Below are 21,801 nucleotides of genomic sequence, written 5' to 3'. Positions count from 1 at the left end.
TCCCGATATAAAAAGGTTTCCAATGTAAATTCAGTATCTAATGATAATGTTGAAGGAAACAGATTTCTGCCCCTCTTCCACCCCCAGGACATCTTTTAACTTCTCTATTTTTTTTTTAATTTTTTTTTAACATTTATTTATTTTTGGGACAGAAAGAGACAGAGCATGAACGGGGGAGGGGCAGAGAGAGAGGGAGACACAGAATCGGAAACAGGATCCAGGCTCTGAACCATCAGCCCAGAGCCTGATGCGGGGCTCGAACTCAGGAACCGCGAGATCGTGACCTGGCTGAAGTCGGACGCTTAACCGACTGCGCCACCCAGGCGCCCCAAACTTCTCTATTTTTTATTTATTTTTGAGAGACAGAGAATTTATTTTTGAGAGAGAGAGAGAGAGAATTTATTTTTGAGAAAGAGAGAGAGAGAGAGAGAGAGAGAGAGAGAGAGAGAGAGAGATTGAATGGGAGGGACAGAGAGAGAGAGAGAGAGAGAGAATCCCTGATGCAGGGCTCCACTCACAAACTGCGAGATCATGACCCGAGCTGAAACTAAGAGTTGGATGCTTAACAGACTGAGCCACCCAAGCACCTCTCTTTTTACCTTATCAAAGTATGCAGTGCTGAGTAAATATCACTAATCAACTCACACCTCCGCACTGACTGCCTGGACAATAATAGCATTGTGTTTGGGGTACTTTTAACAAACTGGAAAGTGATTTCGCAGATGATCTCCCACTTGAACTCCTAATTCCATGACATAGGCAGGGTAGACCTGAATAGCTCCACCTCACAGATAAGGAAGTAAAAGCTAATAGAGGATAAATGAAGAGCCATGATATTCAAGCTTATTTTCTATGAAAGGTAATCTTTCATAGAATTGAGAATGCCAGGGATATTAGACTTCGGAAAATTAGATTTTCTCAAGAACAAAGTCTGTTTTGAAGATATCCAGAGTAACCGATTACTAAAGAGAAAAGAAAGGTCATTGGTAGTAAGCTAACAAAACAGTCAAGAGGCATGAGGTTTTATATGCCAATTTCACTCTCCATTTACCCAATAAGCCTCAATTTTTTTATCACTAAGTTTGAGAAAGTAAAAATGTCACTTCTTACCATTTTTAAAAGCACACATATTGCAATGTCATCATCGTGTCCAAATGTAAACTGGATGACAGAATATTCGGGAGGTTTAATGTGAACCACAGAAAAAATGAACACTTAAAAATGCATAAACATGAGAAAACATATTTTAAGTGCTAACAGAAAATCCTGGTGATAAAGAAAAGGACAAGAATATGTTTCCAAGGTTACATGAGCTAGAAGATGATGGAAAATTAATAAGATTACAAAAATCAGCCCTGTAATTTCAAATTACATATTCGCAGAGATTTTTGGAAGTTACAGACTCAAACTAAGAGGCATGGTTTTATAGTAAGTTTTTTGAAGCCATGAGAATAAAACCCCCCCAAATTTGGTTAATATTTCTTTAACTAGTTCTACTAGTACTAGTTAAGTACTTAATACTAGTTAAGAACCAGTTATATGGGGTCTTAAAATGATCAATTCTGAAGTACTATTTATACTGAGCAAGTCTTTCTGGTGGTAATCATTTTTCAAGGACTTCCAAGGTCACCACCAATGCTCACTGATGGCTCATAACTCCTTAATTCCTAGCAAACTACAGAATTGCAATTCAGAAGTCTCTCCACATACCCCTTTTTATGGAATAGGGGATAAGATAAGTTCTAATAGACTGGAAGGTCAAAACAAGCAAGGGCCATTTAGAGGGACCCTAGTTCAAAATAAAAACCAGAACCCAAGCTTTGAGTCATTGGAACTTGGAGGCCCAAGGACCTGGAACCACGCAATAAAAAACCTGGTCGTACCAACACCAATGAGCAAAACAGCATACCATAATAGGTCATTATTTGGTGATTGGTTTCCTAATTCTTACTTAACAGGTCTAAACATTATTTGTGCTGTGATCTTCAGAGAATGTGATACATCTTCATTTCAGTACTATGAGAGATCTTATGATATGACAGAATAGGCCTGCCTAAAACTCCCTCACTTTGTCCTAAGTCATTCATTTAATGAACATCTGTTGAATGTTGGCTATTTGTTGGGATCTATGTCAAAGAACTCACAGTCTAGCAGGGGAGACAGGTAAATCAAGCATCAAACCTATGTGTCAGATTCTAGAAGAAATATATTTCTTGCAAATGAGAAGTCGGTCAGAAAGCTCTTGGGGAAAATGAGATGATTAACAAGGTCTCAAATGGTAAGTATAAACTGTGTAACTTGCAAAAAAGTGGAGTAGCTTCCTGTCACAAACAACAGCACCGATAAAAGCAGGCAAACATGAAAACATGGTGAGGTCTAGAAATTACATATGATACTACATGGCGAGAGGATACAGCATGGGTAGCAGAAAGGGGAACACAGGCCAAAAGAAGCAATAAGCAGTAGAGGTAGACAAAGGTTTCATCATTTACTATTTCTATTCCATGTGAAGATACAATATTGGAAAGCTGAATACAATGATTTGTCTACTGGTAAGATTTCCTCCCATAAGCAATGGGAGTAGATTTTTGCTGTAGAACGGTCAAGTGTGGTGCTAAGTCTACAGTGAACTGGAGGATGGAAAACTAGGACATGGATACCAGTTAATAAGACAATTTTAAAAGTCCAAGTAAGACATGGAGAGGCCCCAAGCTATAGCCATGGGATGGAAAAGAGAATAGAGATAAAAGAATATAAAAACCAGAGTTAATAGCATTTGGTGACCAAACAGAACGAGGGGATGAGGGGGGAAGTTTACAGAGCCTTCATGTGCTTTACTTAGCTGGCTGAGGGGGTAATGGTGCCCTTGGCCAACCTGGGGATGGCAGGAGGAGGAATGCCGGTAGTTCCAGGGTCCTGGTGTATTTCTCTTTTATAAGATTAGTCACATCTCACTTTATATTGAGAGAGGTATGTGTCATTCCTCCACCCCTTTGCCACAAGACTCATAAAGTTCCTTGAGGGGGACAATTCTGTCACATACCACATTGTCCCTGCATATAGCCCCCAACAGCATATTTGTATAACATGATTATATAACAGAACGGACCCATGGTAGACACTCAGTGAACATTTTTGTATGACTGAAGGAAAAAATGAACAACTCTCAAAGTTAAATGTGACAAAACTAGACATTTTATCCTTTGAATGGAATAATTGTGTCATAAATGCAAATAACTCACCTTGGCTGGGTAATAATTCAGACCATTACCAATTAGGTTCATTTCAGACTGAGCAAATTCCAACATCCAATCCTGAAGGGACTTTTGGGAATATCTACTACAAACCCTCATTTTAAAAGATATAAATCTGTGATTCAGAGATGTTACACAGCTAGCCCCAAGTCACAAAAAGGATCCAGTGATGGGACAGAAATCAGGCAGATAAATTAAGCTTTGTAATATTCGTCCACCAAAATGGTTATATACAGATTTGAAGACACTATGAGATATCACACTTAGCTAGGATGCATTGAGTTTTTAAAGTGCTTGACATTTCACACACAAAAAATACATGAGGCCAACGTCTTAGAAACATTTTCTCAGATAATTCTTGCCTCTGACAATGAAATGCAAGAACGGCGCTCAACTTTTAATCCTGAATTAGTATAAGTAAAACAGATTCTTACCATGATCTTCTGAAGAGACTGGTGACCTAAAACGAGATAATAAGCATGATAAGTGTTTTGTAAATGACACTTTATAAATGCAATGCCGATCAAGAATAAACTCCTAGAAATAATGCCCCCCAAATTCAGTTAAATAGAAAGTCAATACAGTAGATAGTGTAATTAAGTTGTTGGTCAAATAGTTTATTCTAATCAATAACTCTCAAAGCTTACCCGGATTGGTTGGGTGATTGGAGTTCATATAATTTCAGTCTACTGCATGGTGTTATAGGACTGCAACACACTTAGTGAAGTCTGCATTTATCACAGACAAACAGAAAAGTCAGAGAAATGTGGTAATGGATGGAATCCTGTGATGTCCCCAAATGCCCAAGGCCAGGCTTCCAAAGCAAATGCCAGGGATGAAAATCAGCACCAGATGGAGTGTGAGTAAAAAGAAATCTACTTGGGACGGTAAAAAATGAGACATAAGTAAAATAAATGGTATGTACCCTTCTCATTATTGGTTTTTGTTTCCATTCTTTGTGGAATTGAATGTTTCAGTGAGCACGCCATAGGCCCTCTGCGTGCCAGACTCGTAGTTCTAAACCCGGAAGAACCAGTTTGAGGCAAGAGGGAAACCACCGGGGTCCCATAGAGCTTTTATAAATCAATGCCTTTTATGACTTTTCCACACCATTTGAGGAAGGCACCGATGAAGCATCTTATCGAGCCCTTCACAATAAACATCCTTCTTTCTTCCGCAGCTCACTACTCATTGAGTTGCTCTGAACGGTACAGACACAACCCTGAAGATGAATTCCCCTCGGGCTTAAAAGACAGTCTTGACTCCACCAGCTCGTCCTTTTCATAGGATAAAGTGAGACACACAATTCTGTTTTCACGGAATTTTGAAGGGAAATGCCGGGAAGCACCCTCTCTTCTAAATGACCAGCCTGCTGGAATCTGTAGCATGGAAGGGACCAAAGGCTAGCACAAGAGTTTGGTAATCTACCCAGTAATATAACTAGTATTTATAAGACATGATGACAAATGTTGGGACAAGAATGATTTGGCGGATGCACAGAGGTGGAAGGAAGGTTTTAGCTACTTTGGGACGCTTGATAATGCTGTACTTTATCTACTGATTGTTAATATTCCTGTTCATTATGTGAGTGATCAGTAAAGTATAAAGACACAGCAGTCATGGTGAGAAAGCCTTCGATTTCTGTTAGGGGCAACATGGTAAATCATTTCAACCTTACCTGTCTTGTCAAGTAAACTTCTGCATGTGAAAACAATAGAGGGTCCCCAGATTTGGTAGGGGGAAAACCTGACATCGGGGTCATGGACACAGGGAGCACTGAAAGGGAACCTGCTACAGGCTACCCCCCTCCCCCAGGCCAGTCCCCCGCAGAGTTAGTTCGCTGCCTGAGAAATGCCACTGGTCTCCCCAGGGGAAGACAATCTATGCTCTTCTTGGAAGTACCCTATTTTATACCATCCAGACACTAGTCTTCCCCACTGAGTTGTGAGCAAAAAGAAAAATAGGACCATGTCTTACTTAGTATAGAATAGGCCCCTGACTGAAATGTGTTGAATTGAATTAATGTCAGCCCCACCACACTGGTGTTTAGACTCAGACACATTATGGAGCTCCTCAAAAAACCATCATGTCCCCTGCAAACTGTCTGCCAGACGGGTTTGCCAGCTCCTAGGCCAGCCATGAGGAAAGGGCCTATGGAGGAGACAAGCTCCAAGCTCTGGAATGGGGATAATGTGAGCACTCAAAGAGCCAAAAGACATCCAATGCACCCAGCAAAAGAGACCCACAATCTGCCTTAACGATTAGGAAAAACACAGCGGGGAGAGAGTGCTGAATAGAGCTGAATAGAGCTGAATGGGATTGGAAGTTGAGTCTACCGAGAAGCATGTATTTGAAATAAGATAATTTCTTACGATTTCTAGGGCATCAAAAAGAGCCAGCAACAAGGTAACATCTTCAGCCCTGGTGTTTTGTGACGGGAATCAAGCAAAAACACATCTTGGATTGTTTGCAATTAATTTCTCACGGCGCTATAGGAACAAAGAAAAATCCACGCCAACAGACGACTAAATGCCTCAGGTGGAAGGCTTGCAAAGCAGAGCTTTCAATGCCTTTCTGTGAAGGCAAAGCACTAATATTAAATCTGAAAAATTCCAGATGGCTTCGTTCAAGTCCCAAGGGGATGCATTCTGCGGTACGTCCAGGCAGTGGGGAAGAACTATCAATTTCAGAGTGTTTTCTAAGGATTAGTCATGTTGAGTTTGCTGTGCTGAATGTCTCCCACATGCCTGGATTTGTGGAATTTTAAGACATATGGAGTATTTCAATCCTCACTCAGTATTTCACCTTTCACTCTTAACGAGTCACTAAATTATACTACTGAGACATGCACATCATCCATTATTGCTGGAAATGGGCATAAAAAGTTTTACAGAACTTAGCTCAGGAGAGAGGGAAATTCATGAAATCAGCAATCTAAGTAGTTATTTTTAAAACAGAGAGGTTGAGCCCCAGGAACAGATAATCTTCCTCAACCTGACAACTGAGGAATGCGGGAAAGCTCACTGCGTTTCCCTCCCACTGCACCTGCAAGACTTGTGGCTGGGTTGCAGACTGTTCGTTTCTCCTCCAGATACACTTTATCCTGGAGATAGCATCTGCTCATATAACGCAAAGTAGGACTAGCATTCAAATAACTCCAGGATTTCGGGTCTTCCTCACCTCTTTCCTCAGTACTAGTCTTTTATTACGGTCCACAGAGTATCTGCACTTGATTTTGCTTAGTTTTATTTGTTTTGTGAGGTTCTTTTTACATTAAAAAATTTTAATGCTTTATTTGTTTTTGAGAGAGAGAGAGAAGCAGAGTACTAGTGGGGGTAGGACAGAGACAGAGGGAGACACAGATTTCGAAGCAGGCTCCAGGTTCTGAGCTGTCAGCACAGAGCCTGACGCAGGGCTCGAACTCGTGAACCGTGAGATCATGACCTGAGCCGGAGTCGGACGCTTAACAGACTGAGCCACCCAGGCACCCCCCCTTTTTTCAAACCTGTTATTAATATCTCATTCAAATTCAGCAAAGTAAAATAATAAAAACAAGAACTCAAGTCCTGGACTTTAAAATCTCCCTCCTATTTTCAATCTTTCTACTTATAATAACCCAAACCTAAATGGTAATTATTATTTGAGCCCCTATTAGGTACCAGGCCCTGTGCCTTGTGACAGGGATATAAAGATGAACAAGATACCAATTTCAAGGAATTCAACCTAGTGAAGGAGAAAAATACGTAAACACCCGACTACAGTGAAAACAGTATAATCGTCAAAACATGTACAAAGTAAAGAGGGAGCATGGGAGAGAGACCCATTCTGTCCCCAAATAGTAAGGTCTTTCAACAAGCAAGGACCATGTAAGCCAGGCTTGGAAGGAGAAGCAGAAGCTTGTTAGGTAAGTAAGAAAGGAGAAGAAGCCTAGGCAGAAACACCAGGCATATGAGAAGGAATTCAGACAGGAAACTTCATAATATGCTATCAGACAGGCAAGTAACTCCGTGTTGCTAAAATGTAAAGGAGTAATTGGCTGGGACTAGAGACAGAAAAGGCAGGGGCTGTTACACACAGGGCCTGACGGCCCATTTCAAAGTGTTGGTAATTTAACCTTCTAAGCTAAATGAAGGTTCTGAAGCAGGAAGTCACACATTCCCATTTGTGCTTCTGACCAGGCAGGGTGCACAGTGTAGAACGAAAATGTAAGAATAAAGGCAGAAGACGTTAAAAACTATTATTGCAAGCCTTCTGTTCTTCTTTTTGAAATTCATGAAAAATAACAGGGAGAAGGAGAAACAGAAGGAAACATTATCTGTGACTAAACTAGAAGATGCCTATAAGCCAAAATCATCTATAAAGAAGAGCTACCAAGTACAGTAAAAATTGGACCAAGTTCCAGGGAGACAGGGAAAGAGTATTTTGATCTCAGATCACTTAAATGATATAAGTTATACAATGTACCACAAAAACTGGCAGAAAGCCCTCCGCTCTGAGCCAGGTGTCTTGCTAGCTAAAAGTAGAATGGAACTCCATAGGGTATTGTTGCTAACAAAAAAAAAAAAAAGAAGAAGAAGAAGAAGTTGAAAACAGACCCAGAGTCAAGTTTCCAGAAACACACTGACCCACTATCCCTAATTATCTGTTCCAAACTAGTGGTTCCAAAAAGAACTCCTCCAGTACAAATATGAATAATAAGTAAAAAGGAACCAGCATGATATCCACAAGAAAATACTCCAATAAGAAATTAGAATAAGGATCTGCTGACAAACAGAACTGAAGGTGGGAGTGCACTAAAAAGATAATGGTGGGGGCACGTGACAGCTGTTAACAGATTTCTATGAAATTCAGAAATGGAAAAAGGGAAGGAGGGAGCAGGGGAAGGAAGGAATAAAGGATGGAATAGGGCCTCCACAAACAGAAACATAAGAAACACAATAATTATGAAACAGTCCTAGTACCACAGCAGAAGAAAAGAGCAAAAGTTGGTCCAGAGTTTTTGAAAACTCTTGAGGAAAAGCTTGAGGGTTCTTTCCACTGTGTCACCACTGCACTGGGAGAGGAATATTAAAAGGAGGTTGAAAGGTGACTAATAACTAAAATATATATTAAGATATAATCTATTCACTTATTCACCCATTCAAGTATCTGCTTTGTGGAAGTGTCTTGCTGGTTTTCACTTTATTTTTCTGTAAATTTTTTCTGGCTTTTTAAAGTTTTTATTTTAATCCCAGTTAGTTAACATATAGTGTTATATTAGTTTCAGGCATACTATATAGTGATTCAACACTTCCATACAATACACCATGCTCATCATAACAAGTGCCCTCCTTAATACCAATCACCTATTTAACCCCCCCACCCACCTCCACGCTGGTAACCATCAATTTGTTCCCTATAGTTAGGAGTCTGTTTCTTGATTTGTCACTTTCCCTCTTTCTCTCTTTTATTTTCTCTTTGCTTATCTTGTGTCTTAACTTCCACATGAGTGAAATCATGTGATATTTGTCTTTCTCTGACTAGCTTATTTTCCTTAGCTTTATTCTCTCTAGCTCCATCCATGTCATTGCAAATGGCAAGATTTCATCCTTTTTTATGATTGAACAATATTCCATTGTATATATACATTACATCTTCATCCACTGATGATGAATCGATGGACACTTGGGCTGCTTCCTAAGTTTGGCTATTATAAATAATGCTGCAGTAAACACAGAGGTGCATATATCCTTTTGAATGAGTGTTTTTGTATTCTTTGGGTAAATATCTGGTAGTGTGATTGCTGAACTGTAGGATAGTTCTATTTTTAACTTTTTGAGGAAACCTCTGTACTGTTTTCCACAGTGGCTGCACCAGTTTGCATTCCTAACAAAAATGCACAAGGGGTCCTTTTTCTCTATGTCCTCACCAACAATTGTTGTTTCTTGTGTTGTTGATTTTAGCCATTCTGACAGGTGTGAGGTGATATCTCATCATAGTTATGATTTGCATCATAACTGATGGTAAGTGATGATAAACATCTTTTCACATGTCTGTTGGCCCTTTGTAGGTCTTCACTGGAGAAGTGTCTGCTTTTTATTTTTTGGGTGTTGAGTTGTGTAAGTTCTTTATGTATTTTGTGTAACTAACCCTTTATTGGAATGTCATTTGCAAATATCTTCTTCCATTCAGTAGTTTGCTTTTTAGTTTTGTTGAGTGATTCCTTCTCTGTGCAGAAGATTTTCATTTTGATGTAGTTCCAATAGTTTATTTTTGCTTTTGTTTCCCTTGCTCAGGAGAACCATCTAGAAAAATGTTGCTACAGACAATGTCAGAGAAGTAACTGCCTTTGCTCTTTTCTAGGATTGTTATGGTATCAGGTCTCACATTTAGGTCCTTAATTCATTTTGGACTTATTTTTGCATATGGTGTAAGAAAGTGGTCCAGTTTCTTTCTTTTGCATGTTACTGTCCAGTTTTGTAAACATCATTTGTTGAAGAGATTCCCTTTATCTTGCTGAATATTATTTCCTGCTTTCTTGAAGATTATTTGACAATATAGTTGTGGGTTTATTTCTAGATTTTCTATTCTGTTTCACTGATCTATGTGTCTATTTTTTGTTTCGCTGCCATACTCTGTTTTGATTACTACAGCTTTGTAATATATTGAAGTATGGAATTGTGATGCCTCCAGCTTTGCCTTTCTTGGTCAAGACTGCTTTGGCCATTCAATGTCTTTTGTGGTTCCATACAAATTTTTGAATTCTTGTTCTAACTCTGTGAAAAATGCTATTGGTAGTTTGATAGGGATTGCATTAAATTTGTAGATTGCTTTGAATAGTATAGACATTTTAACAATATTCATTCTTCCAATCCATGACCATGAAATGTCTTTCCACTTCTTTGCATCATCTTCAGTTTCTTTCATCAGTGTTTTATGGTTTTCGGACTACAGGTCTTTGACCTCTTTGGTTAGGTTTATTCCTAGGTATCTTATTATTTTTGGTGCAACTGTAAATGGGATTGTTTTCAAAATTTCTCTTTCTGATGCCTCATTATTGGCGCATAAAAATGCAATAGAATTCTGTACGTTGATTTTGTATCCTGCAACTTTAATTTGCTTATCAGTTCTAGCAACTTTTTGGTGGAGTCTTTCAAATTTTTTATATATAGCATAATGTCATCTGCAAATAGTGAAAGTTTTACTTCTTCCTTGCCAATTTGGATGCCTTTTATTTCTTTTTGCTGTCTGATTGCTAGGACGTCCAGTACTATGTTGAATAAAAGTGGTGAGAATGGATAAATTTGTTTTGTTCCTGACCTTAGGGGAAAAGCTCTTCATTTTTCCCTATGAAGGATGATGTAAGCTGTGGGTTTTTCGTACATAGCCTTTGTAATGTTGAGGTATGCTGCCTCTAAACCTACTTTGTTGAGGTCTTCTATCATGAATGGATGTTGTACTTTGTCAAATGTTTTTTTCTGCATCTACTGAAAAGATCACCTGGTTTTTATCCTTTCTCTGATTGATGTGAAGTATCATGTTGGTTGATTTGTGAATACTGAACCATCCTGTCAACCTAGGATAAATCCCACTTGATCATGGTAGATGATTTTTTTTTAATATATTGTTGGTTTGTATTTGCTAGTATTTTGTTGAGGAGTGTTGCATTTACATTCATCAGGGATACTGGCCTGTAGTTCTCCTTTTTAGTGTGTCTTTATTTAGTTTAGGTATCAGGGTAATGTTGGCCTCATAGAATAAATTCAGAAGTTTTCCTACCTCTTCTATTTTTTGGAATAGTTTTAGAAGAATGGGTATTAACTCATCTTTAAGTGTTTGGCAGAATTAGCCTATGAAGCCATAGGGCTCTGGACTTGTGTTTGTTGGGAGCTTTTTGATTACTAATTCAATTTCTTTGCTGGTTACTGATCTGGTCAAATTTTCTATTTCTTCCTGCTTCCATTTTGGTAGCTGATATGTTTGTAGTAATTTATCCATTCCTTCTAACTTGTCCAAATTGTTGGCATGTAGTTTTTCATAATATTCTCTTGAAGTGGTTAGTATTTTTGTGGTGTTGGTTGTTTTTCCTCCTCTCTCATTTGTGATTTTATTTATTTGACTCCTTTGTTGGTTTTTTTTTTTTCTGGTTAAGTCTGCCTAGAGATATATCAATTTTACTGATTTTTTTTTCAAGGAACCAGCTCCTGGTTTTATTAATCTGTTCTATTATTTTGTAGTTTCTATATCATTTAATTCTGCTCTAGTCTTTATAATGTCCTTCCTCCTGCCAGTATTAGGTTTTGTTTATTGTTGTTGTTCTAGCTCCTTTAGGTATAAGGTTGGGTTATTTTGAGATTTTTCTTGCTTCCTGTATTGCTATAAGCTTCCCTCTGATGACTGCTTTTCTTGCATCAGAAAGGTTTCGGACCCTAATGTTTTTGTCTTCACTTGTTTCTATGTATTTTTTAATTTCTCCTTTTATTTCCTGGTTGACCTATTCATTGTTTAGTGGCATGTTATCTGATCCATGTATTTGTGGTCTTTCCAGATTTTTTTTTCTTGCGGTTGACTTCTAGTTTCAGAGTGTTGTGGTCAGAAAAGATGCATGGTATGACTTTGACCTTCTTGAATTTGTTGAGGCTTATTTTATGGGCTAATATGTGATCCATTCTGAAGAATGTCCCATGTACACTTGAAAAGAATGTGCATTCTGTTTTAGGATGGAAAGTTCAGAATAGATCTGTTAAATCCATCTGGGACAGTATGTCCTTCAAAGCCACTGTTTCCTGGGGCACCTGGGTAGCTCAGTTGGTTAAGTGCCTAACTCATGAATTTGGCTTAGGTCATTATCTAATGGCTCATGAGCTCCAGCCCAACATCAGCCTCTGCACTGACAGTGAGGAGCCTGCTTGGGATTCTCTCTCTCTTTCTCCCTCTCTCCGAAAATGAATAAACAAATAAACTTTTTAAAAAGCCATTGTTTCCTTGTTTATTTTCTGCTTAAATAATCTGTCCATTGATGTAAGTGGGGTATTAAAGTCCCATACTATTACTGTATTATTATCAATTAGTTCATTTGTGTTTGTTATTAGCTCTTTTATGTATTTGGGTGCATCTTTGTTGGGTGCACAAATATTTACAATTGTTATATCTTCTTGTTGATTGTTCTCTCTTATTATTATACAGTGTCCTTTTGTCTCTTGTTGTAGTCATTGTGTTAAAGTCTATTTTGTCCAATGTAAGTATTGCTACTCCAGCTTTCTTTTGACCTCCATTAGCATGACAGATTTTCTCCATCCCCTCACTTTCTGCAGGTGTCTTTAGGTTTAAAATGAGTGTCTTGTAAGCAGCATATAGATGGGTCTTGTTTTTTTTTTAATCCATTCTGACACCCTATGTCTTTTGATTGGAACATTTAGTTCATTTACATTCAAAGTAATTATTGACTGCTATGTATTTATTGCCATTTTACTATTTGTTTTGTGGTTGTTTCTGAAGATTTTCTCTTATCCTTTCTTGTCTTTCATGTTTTGCTGACTTTCTTTAGTGATATACTTAGAATTCTTTCTCTTTATTCTTTGCATATTTATTAGTATGTGGTTACCATTAGGTTTGTACATAACCTCCTCTGCATATGGCTGTTTATATTAAGTTGATGGTAGTGTAAGTTTGAACCCATTCTTTACTCTTCTCCTCCCCATGTTTCAGGTATATGTTGTTATATTTTACATCTTTTATTTTGTGAGTTCCTTGACTGATTTTTTACATAAATATTCATTTTTAGTCCTTCAGTTTCCTAACTTTATCCTGTCACTTTTGGTCTCTCCTTTCCACTCCAAGAATCCCCTTTAATATTTCTTGCAGGGCTGGTTCGGCAGTCATGCACTCCTTTTGTTTTTGTTTATCTAGGAAACGCTTTATTTCTCCATCTATTCTGAATGATATAGCCTTGCTGGATACAGCATTCTTGGTTGCAGATTTTTCCCATCCAGCACTTTGACTATATCGTGCCACTCCCTTCTGACTTGGAAAGTTTCTGCTGAAAAATCCCCTGCTAGCCTCATGGGTTTTGCCTTGTAAGTTACTGTCTTCTTTTGTTTTGCTGCTTCAAAAATTTTTTCTTATCACTATATTTTGCCAATTACAACTTGTCTTGGTGTCTATCTGCTTTTGTTGATTCTGATGCAAGTTCTCTGTGCCTCTTGGATCTGGATATCTGTTTCTTTCCCCAGATTAATGAAAGTTTTCAGCTTTTATTTCTCCAAATATATTTTATGCCCCCCACCCCTTTCTCTCTTGCTCTTCTGGGACTCCTATAATGTGAATGTCATTATGTTTGATGAGAGTCATTGAGTTCCCTAAGACTATTCTTGTTTTGCGTAATTCTTTGCTCTCTCTTTGTTCAACTTGATTGCTTTCCATTAATTTGTCTTCTAGTTAATTCATTCCTCTGCTTCTTCTAGTCTGCTAGTCTGCTGTTTATTCCATCAAGCATGTTTCTCATTTCATTTATTGAAACTTTATCTCTGCTATGTTACTCTTTATCTCTGTGTTAAGGGTCTCACTCATATCTTCCACTCTTTTCTCAAGTCCAGTGAGTATCCTTATGATCAATGCTTTAAATACTCCATCAGGTATGTCACTTATATCTATTTCACCTAGATGCCTGGGTGTGGCTTTGTCCTGTTCTTTCATTTGGGATAAATTTATCTGTCTTCTTATTTGTCTAAGTCTCTGTGCTTGTTTCTCTGTATTAGGAAAGTCAGCTATATATCCTATTCTTGAGGGTAATGGCCTTATAGAGAAGAGGTCCTGTAGTGCCCTGCCATATAGGGTTCCCTGTGTCCCAGGGCCTGGAGCTTCTAGGAGTATCTCTAATGTGTGCTGTATGTGCTCTGCTGTTTTGTCTTGGTCCTTCATCCTTCAGGCCAGTCATCTGCAGAGGCTCTCTTTGTCTGTTGTGAGCAGTGTTTGGTCCCTGGCCTGAATGTGATGTGTTTTAACTAGGTTTGTTCTGATCTGTTTATGAAATGAGAATTGTCACCACTGCTGCCCAAACTGAGGCTCTATAAAACTCCCATGCTGGGAGAGAGTGTGAGTAGGGGCTTAGGCACTTGGGGGAGGGGTCCCCTCTGGGCTGGCACTGAGGTAAGTGTGACTGGGAGGTGTGGTTCCGCCAGCAGGTGGGGCTTGATGTAAGCAAGTTAAGTAGTGAGTGTCAGTCCTGTGCTAGTTCCCGCAGGTGGCCCTGCACTTATGCTGAGGGGAGAGGGAGGGAAATGGGACTGGGCAGTTCTTTTGTTCCCAGAGGTATCTCTCCATGAATGCTGTCCCTCTGGGACATGCTCCAAGATGAGTGAATAACCTCCCCATTGTGTGCCCCAGGTGGTCTTCTGATTGCTGTTTCCATGCTATATGTCTGTGGGCTGTTTGCTTTGCCTTTTCTCCAAGAGCAGTGCAATGCTCTCTAGGCTCTATCCCAGCCAAGCCTGTTGATCTTTAAAACTGCAGGCTTTAAGACCAGCATGCTGGTTGCAAGAACTCATGAAATTTGGTTCCCCTTGCTTCCCAAGCCAATTGCTATGGGAATTTGTTTTCCCCATGTGCTCCCCCTGTGTGTTAATCTGTCTCTTGCCCTTCTGCATGACTATGGCTCCCTCCTTTCCACAGCAGCCGCATGTTTATTTCCCAAACCATGTCTCTGCACTTCCTACCTTCTTTGACGTGGCCTCTTCTCTACCTTTAGTTTTGGAGTTTGTTCTGCCATTCTTCAGGTCAATTTCTGGGGTATTTAGGATAACTGATATCTACCTACTTGTAATCAGGGGACAAGGCAAGCCTAGGATCCTCCTACTCCATGGCTAACTTCCAAGAATTACATCTACTTTCACTATGAATTTCAATTTGCGGATTTGCTGATAAAAGTTCTCTTCCCAATGTTAACCCTGCTAAGTAGAATATTCATACTTTTCTCTCCTTTTAAATGAAGGCAATACTTCTCAAACTAGGATATACATGGGAACTTGAAAATAAGGGAAGTCCCAGGCAAAACAACACACTACTTTTAGATGGGGGATTATGTAATTTACCTGGTAAAAATTAAAATATTATTTTCTACTGAAACCAGCACTGACACATTATGGATCCCAGAGCAAAGGTCACTTGATTTTGTAAAATAAAACAATAAACTTAAAAAACAAAATCTGTGTTTGTGGCAGTCGGCCTCAGGCACTGTCCCCAAGGCCTCAATGGAGTGAGTTTGTTCTCCTTCAGAATAGGAGTGTTTCCAAGTCTGAAAACCCGAAACTATACACAGCTATAACATTTTGGAATAAATAATTTTATCAGGATAATGTATGTACATATAAAGAACCTGAAGGAATGAGACGTCAGGCACACATTGGCTAGTTGCTATTGTACTGAAGAGCACAGCTTGTAGATCCTATTGTCAGCCACCAAGACACTAGGAATCTCAAGAAAATCTAAGATAGTTATTTAGATTTCCTTCCATCAGCAAGTTTCCTTTTAAGACCTCTAATCTTTCAAGTAGATCAATTACAAGGCTTAAAGACACTGAAAAATGTGCAGTCTTCAACCAGCAACGTAACACATAAGAACCAAAGAGTAATATATTTATCAAGGCAAAAGTCTTTAAGAAGTACTACACTTCTCTTGTGATGTTTTATTGTTTTTAATCATAAATCTGGAACTGAGATGATGAACATCACGACTATTTCAGCCTGTGGGATATGGTATGATGCTTTGCAAGACATCTTAGAAGAACGCATTTTCGGGGCGCCTGGGTGGCGCAGTCGGTTAAGCGTCCGACTTCAGCCAGGTCACGATCTCGCGGTCCGTGAGTTCGAGCCCCGCGTCAGGCTCTGGGCTGATGGCTCAGAGCCTGGAGCCTGTTTCCGATTCTGTGTCTCCCTCTCTCTCTGCCCCTCCCCCATTCATGCTCTGTCTCTCTCTGTCCCAAAAATAAATAAACGTTGAAGAACGCATTTTCTTGGCAACCTTCATGAAATGCTCTAAACCTGCAAGCTCATCCTAATACTATATCTTTTTATTTGAATAATACTATCCTGACTCTATTTTTAAAGTCTCTATACAGTATTTTGTTTTCTTTTCATCTCATGGCTTTAATTCAATAGCATCCATGGCTTTCCTACTTGGCCCTTCTTAGAATGTCTGTATCATTTCCTTCCTAGGAGGAGGGTAGGAGATCCATAGATTGTCCAGTTTAGATAAAATTTTTCTTAAAGACAGATTAAATGAATACTGGGGACCCATCTGCATGGGTCCATTACTTTTTGGAGAGAATCACTCATAAATAAATGTCAATTTCCCTTCCCAGTATCCCCAATCCATACACCCTCTACTTAGCATTTCTAAACCACCACCTGATAGAGGCTAGGTCAAGGAAAGAGGTTACCACATAGAGATGAAGTTGGAATAAACATACAGGACAGGTATAAGAACTAAGTCTGAATAGACACAAAAGCAGAGATCCATATTCTGAAAATACTGAGCAATAGAATATTTCTATAATTGTGGATGGGGGAGGGAAAATCTGAAATACTCATACCAACTCATAGACCTGGCCAGAAGAGCCAGGGCCCCTTTATTTCCTGCTTACTAACACGGAATGATAATAGAAAGCAAACGAGGTGGTAAGGTGAGCCAGAAGCTATGCGACCTCTACAGTCCACTTGGTGCACTACAGGAAGGCAGCCCATTTCCACATATTGAAAGCAACTCTCTCTACGAGTATTTTATCAATGTTCCTTTCTCTGTCTGCCTTCCCTCTTTACCCTCCAGCTTTAGACAGGAGGACCACAGCAAAAATACCACTTTCAATAAGCAAAGGTGACCATCCATCCTACTCAGGAAGAGGAAGAGAAAATAGAGGACTCTGGTTTGTAGCTATTTATGTCAATTCTGAATGTTCTTCCCCTCTCCCTTTCATCATTCTACTTTTATTTCTCTTTCCTTCTCACGACAGCGCTGATCCTACCCAGGGCTTATCTCATCCACCTTTCTCACATTTTGGTAGAATCCCATCTTTCTTTGACACAGCCTCTCATCATGTGCTAATTAATGCTGTTGTTCCAAGTGCAGAGCATCAGCAGCATTCAGGCTTGGGCAAAGTTCCCTGGGCTGGATGCTGTTCCCTGCCTAAACTATCACTGCTATATGTCGGTTAACAAACTCCCAAGAAGTAGCCCAAATGGAAGCTGGTTTCCCAGCTGGACATCCCTTCCAGACACATTTCAAGAGTCTACACCACTGCTGCAGAAACTCTGTTCTATTTTTCCTTTGTTTTACCTTGAAGTCATGAGGATACACAAATTCAATTTATTTCCTGAAACTGTTGGTAGACAAAGAATTTTCATTTAAGTAAACAAAGGGATGATTTAATGTGATTTGAAAGAATGGCTATAGATTATCATCTCTGGCAACGGCTTTTTTCCCTTGAGCTTCCCTCAAGGATACGCACTGCCTAGAGGACTATTATGTCTAGCCTAGGACATCATTTTGAGAGTTTGAGGGAGAAATAGTGAGATCACAGATCTAGGTGACCACTCCATGGCCATTATTCTAGCACCAAAGCATCCCTAACTAGGTAAAACAGAACTGAAATCCCTTGGCACTGAGAATTTCCATCAACCATACAATCCTCTCTCTGTTTGCTTTTCTTTCCTCTAATTATGAATATTGCTATGAAGACAATGAACAAAGCACATACAGTAAAAAAGAGCTACAGAGAACGAGAGCCAGAGAGATGAAAGTTACAGCAACCATACAAAGTGGCATTGAGATGAGAAAGACAAATACATTCTCTATTCAAGTGGTCACAAACCCATTCAGGGAATGCCAAATAGCCTCAAAGGTAACATTCACCACAGAGCGAAGGGCTGAGGAAAGAGCAAACTCCAAGGAAGTAGAGAGAGATGGATAATTGTGTGGAGGTAAAGAAATAAGACCCAGAACTTAAATAATAAAGGCTGTTTGGTAAGTTCTTCATTTGATGTGATTTCCTTAATTCCCTTCAGGCTCCTAACTTCTTATTCTTTGAGACTCTCCTGCTCAACTATATACCTGATGATCCCCACATGAGCAATTCTTAAAATCTCTTCTGTTTTTTTTTTAAGCTCCTGTATTTAGTTGGCTTTTTTTTTTTTTTTTTTTAATATCACTGTTTCACCACTGGCTTGTACAATTCGATTTCTCTTATCCACCCTCCACAATCAGTTTGCTGAGCAGGAAGCCCCTAAGTACCCTTTGAGCTTGAAATTGTACTGCCACCTCATGTTCATCCCTAAGAACTGCAATAAAATGATGGGAAAGGTTTTTGAAATCCACTGGTAAAGAAGAGGGCGAATGGGCAAAAGTGGGCAGTGGACAAAGGGAAGAAACAGATGAAAGAGGTAGTGTTGACAAAACCAATACTGACCAAGTTCATTCAACATGAAAACTTGACTATCGCACTTTTTATTACCTAAACTATGAACATGCCTAGGAAGCATGTCAGTGTTTTGAAAACATGAAACTAATTGTGTAATAGACACAGTGCAGCCGTGCAGTTACAAAAGAGGTGATACTTCACGTTAGAAATCAGTTTTTGCAATATAGTTGCCTGCTTAATTCCTAAAAAAGGTGGAGGGGGGGAATAAAGGAATAGAAAAGGCGTGTTACTCTGAACTCAAACCAAGGGAGATACACCTGCAGAGAGCCAATAGGGAGTATCAGCAGGGAGAGACCATTAGCATGCCACTGGCTCTTAAAGCTTAGTGACTCGGGAAATGCTGACCAACAGGTCCTGTTGAGGCATGATCAACCAGGAGTTTTGTGAATGTGGACTTTTTTTTTTTTAAGCGTAAATTGAAATGAAGTTCTGGGCTCAGAAGGCAAATCACGTGAGTGCTACATTTAGTGGTAACACAAGAAACTTACAGAAAAGGCCATCACACATATTACAATACTTAGGATACGCAATATCTACCTTGTGGGGCCATGGTAACTAAGCAAAGGCTTACCCACAACTAATTTTACTTTCATTAAATAAGGACTTCTGGGGGTGTCTGGGTGGTTCAGTTGGTTAAGCATCTAACTCCTGATTTTGGCTCAGGTCATGATCCCACAGTTTGTGAGTTCGAGCCCCACGGTGTTCTCTGCACTGACAGTGCAGAGCCTGCTTGGGATTCTCTCTCTCTCTCTCTCTCTCTCTCTCTCTCTCTCTCTCTTTCTTTCTCTCTCTCTCTCCTTCTCCCTGCTCCTCCCATGCTCTCTCTCTCTCTCTCTCTCTCTCTCTCTCTCTCTCAAATCACTAAAGTTTAAAAAAATATAAGAACTTCTGAATCCAGCTTTAGAAAATGGAAGAGGAAAAAAAAGAGGTGAGGTTTGGACAGTGCTTTGGCACTTCTCCTGAAGATAACTACAATACACATTCCAGAAATTTTCCTATCAACATCTCCCATTTTACCCCCTTCTCAGAAGAGGGGATTCATGTTCAAGACACTGGCATGGGAGACAGAATCTGAAAAGTGTCTGTCTCCTCCCCACGCTTCTGTGTCCAAGGGCAGGACAGTTTCTGAGTAATATATTAGAAACAACACAAAATCATAAATGAGCTCTATGAGAAAATGATAAATTAACACAAATATATTACAGTAATAGTGAGAACAAGAAGTGAAAGTGGGCTCCCCAGACTCTATCTTTGAGAATAAATAATTCCATGTGTGAATATCAACCACAGCTATAAACTTAACTCCATTTCAGGAAGTGTCAGAGATACAGAACTTACAACATTTTATCCCACTTTTAAGGAGACTCCAAGGGGTTTATGGAGTAAGACTAACATCAAAGAGAGAATTGGAGAAAATTGTGAGGCAATTTTTGTTGTTAGTGTTCTTATGCTTGATGATTAGCACAAGAGCCGGAGAAGTTAGGAAAAGGGAAAATGTGGTCGCCGTCTCCCTGGATTCCAAGCAAGCAGTTTCTCTACTTTGGAGAGATTTTTCTTGTGCTGGTCTCCTCGGGATGGTGGGTTCAGGGGTCCCCAGAGGTTCCTGAGAGAAGTTCCACCCCCTACACCTACCCTCGCATTTCTAAAGGCAATAAAGAAGTCCCTTCCCACCCTGACCCCATGACTGACCCCACCCTGACCCTGACCCCACCCTGACCCCACGCCTACACATACCGAGCAATTACTAGTATCAATATCCCCCCAACATGAGATTCATGGGCAAATATTTTTGGAAGGATTTCAAATTTATCACCCATACTTTAAACCAGTTTAATCAAATTACTCATCTAAGGCAGAGGCACTGAGAAAAGAAACGTTTGGGTGGCAGTTTGAGAAAGGTGCAAAAGGATGAACAGGCTATTTTGGAAGTCAGTTGAAACCTTAAAACAGACTCTTGAACACCGAATGCCTGGACTTAGAGAAGCAGGACCGATGGGAGGAGAAGCGGAAAGGCAGGACTGGAGACTCAGGCAGACCGCCCTGCTCTCCGCAGCACCCCTTCACCTGTGTTCCCTGAGGGCATCCCCCTCTGTGCGCAGGTGAGGAGGAGGGAATGAGGCGGCAGGGCCTGAGCTAATTCCTCCAGGACCTTCCGAGGATTGGGTGGGGAGGAGGGCCACCTTTGAAGGGTGAGTCCCAGGACGCATGGTCAGGAAAGAGGACTTCGATGCAGAAATATTTCATGTCACAGGGAGGTGTACCAACACCATATTCAGGAAAAACTATGGCCTCTTCTCTCTACTCTGACTGTTCAAATTAGAAACAAACATTCAGCCCAGATCCTGCGAGGCACCCTTACTTATTAAACGAGAATCTGTGGGAAAGAGAAGCTGCGTCCCCTCTTCCCTCCTCTTGCCAAAGCCTGCTACAGATGCCCAAGGACCTAGCTCATGTCCCAAGGAACGAGAGCCCCACAGGGTGGGACCCTCTGGGGACGACATGACAGAAGACCCAGCTCTGGACTTTGCATTCTTTCAGGAAGGAAGGAAAGATCATTGATCTCTCAGTCCCCAGACACTGCACAATTGCCTGACAGTCCAAACATTTTCCCAGCAGGCTCTGGGAGATGATTCTTATCGCTCTTGACGAAACTTTAATCCTGATGCTTAGAAAAACTGGGCCTTCAAGGACAGATGTGCCATCATTTTGTAGGACTAACATCTAACAGCCCCTACACCCTTTTTGCTTTTTGTTTTTATAGCTTGGATCCATTCAACATACCCTAAAACCCTGTACCAAACTGACGAGATTTCAATGGCAAGCCCTTAAAGAAGATCCAGGGACTGGTTCAGACAAGAGAGGACCAACTGTGCAAAAGTGCACGGCACAGTGAGCCAGCCACCTGCACGTGTTACTCCCAGGGTACACAAGACAGGAACGCGAAGAGATCTCTGGTGCACCCAAGGCTCTACTTGTGGCATAGCCCCCGAAAACAAGAAAAATTCCCATTCCTCTAGTGGCTTAACAACCCCTGCCCTCACTTCTGAGCACAGAGGGAGATGGGGTTATTTTCCCAGTTTCAGAATGGCACCTAAGCAC

General features: G+C 40.1%; 1 protein-coding gene across 9 annotated transcripts in view; it reads right to left on the bottom strand.

Annotated features, from left to right (window-relative positions):
* DGKI (diacylglycerol kinase iota) overlaps window positions 1-21,801 on the bottom strand; it is a 441,930-nt gene that overhangs the window by 49,996 nt on the left and 370,133 nt on the right. For all 9 annotated transcript variants that reach the window (XM_040471856.1, XM_040471863.1, XM_040471861.1 and 6 more), the window contains one exon: window positions 3,689-3,714. In XM_040471856.1, the coding sequence (XP_040327790.1) occupies window positions 3,689-3,714 (26 nt within the window). The remainder of the gene's footprint in view (window positions 1-3,688; window positions 3,715-21,801) is intronic.

Source organism: Herpailurus yagouaroundi, unplaced genomic scaffold, assembly GCF_014898765.1.
Source record: "Herpailurus yagouaroundi ecotype Mexico unplaced genomic scaffold, PumYag 100, whole genome shotgun sequence".
Lineage (NCBI taxonomy): Eukaryota > Metazoa > Chordata > Mammalia > Carnivora > Felidae > Herpailurus > Herpailurus yagouaroundi.
This window is presented reverse-complemented; position numbering and strand designations above follow the sequence as displayed.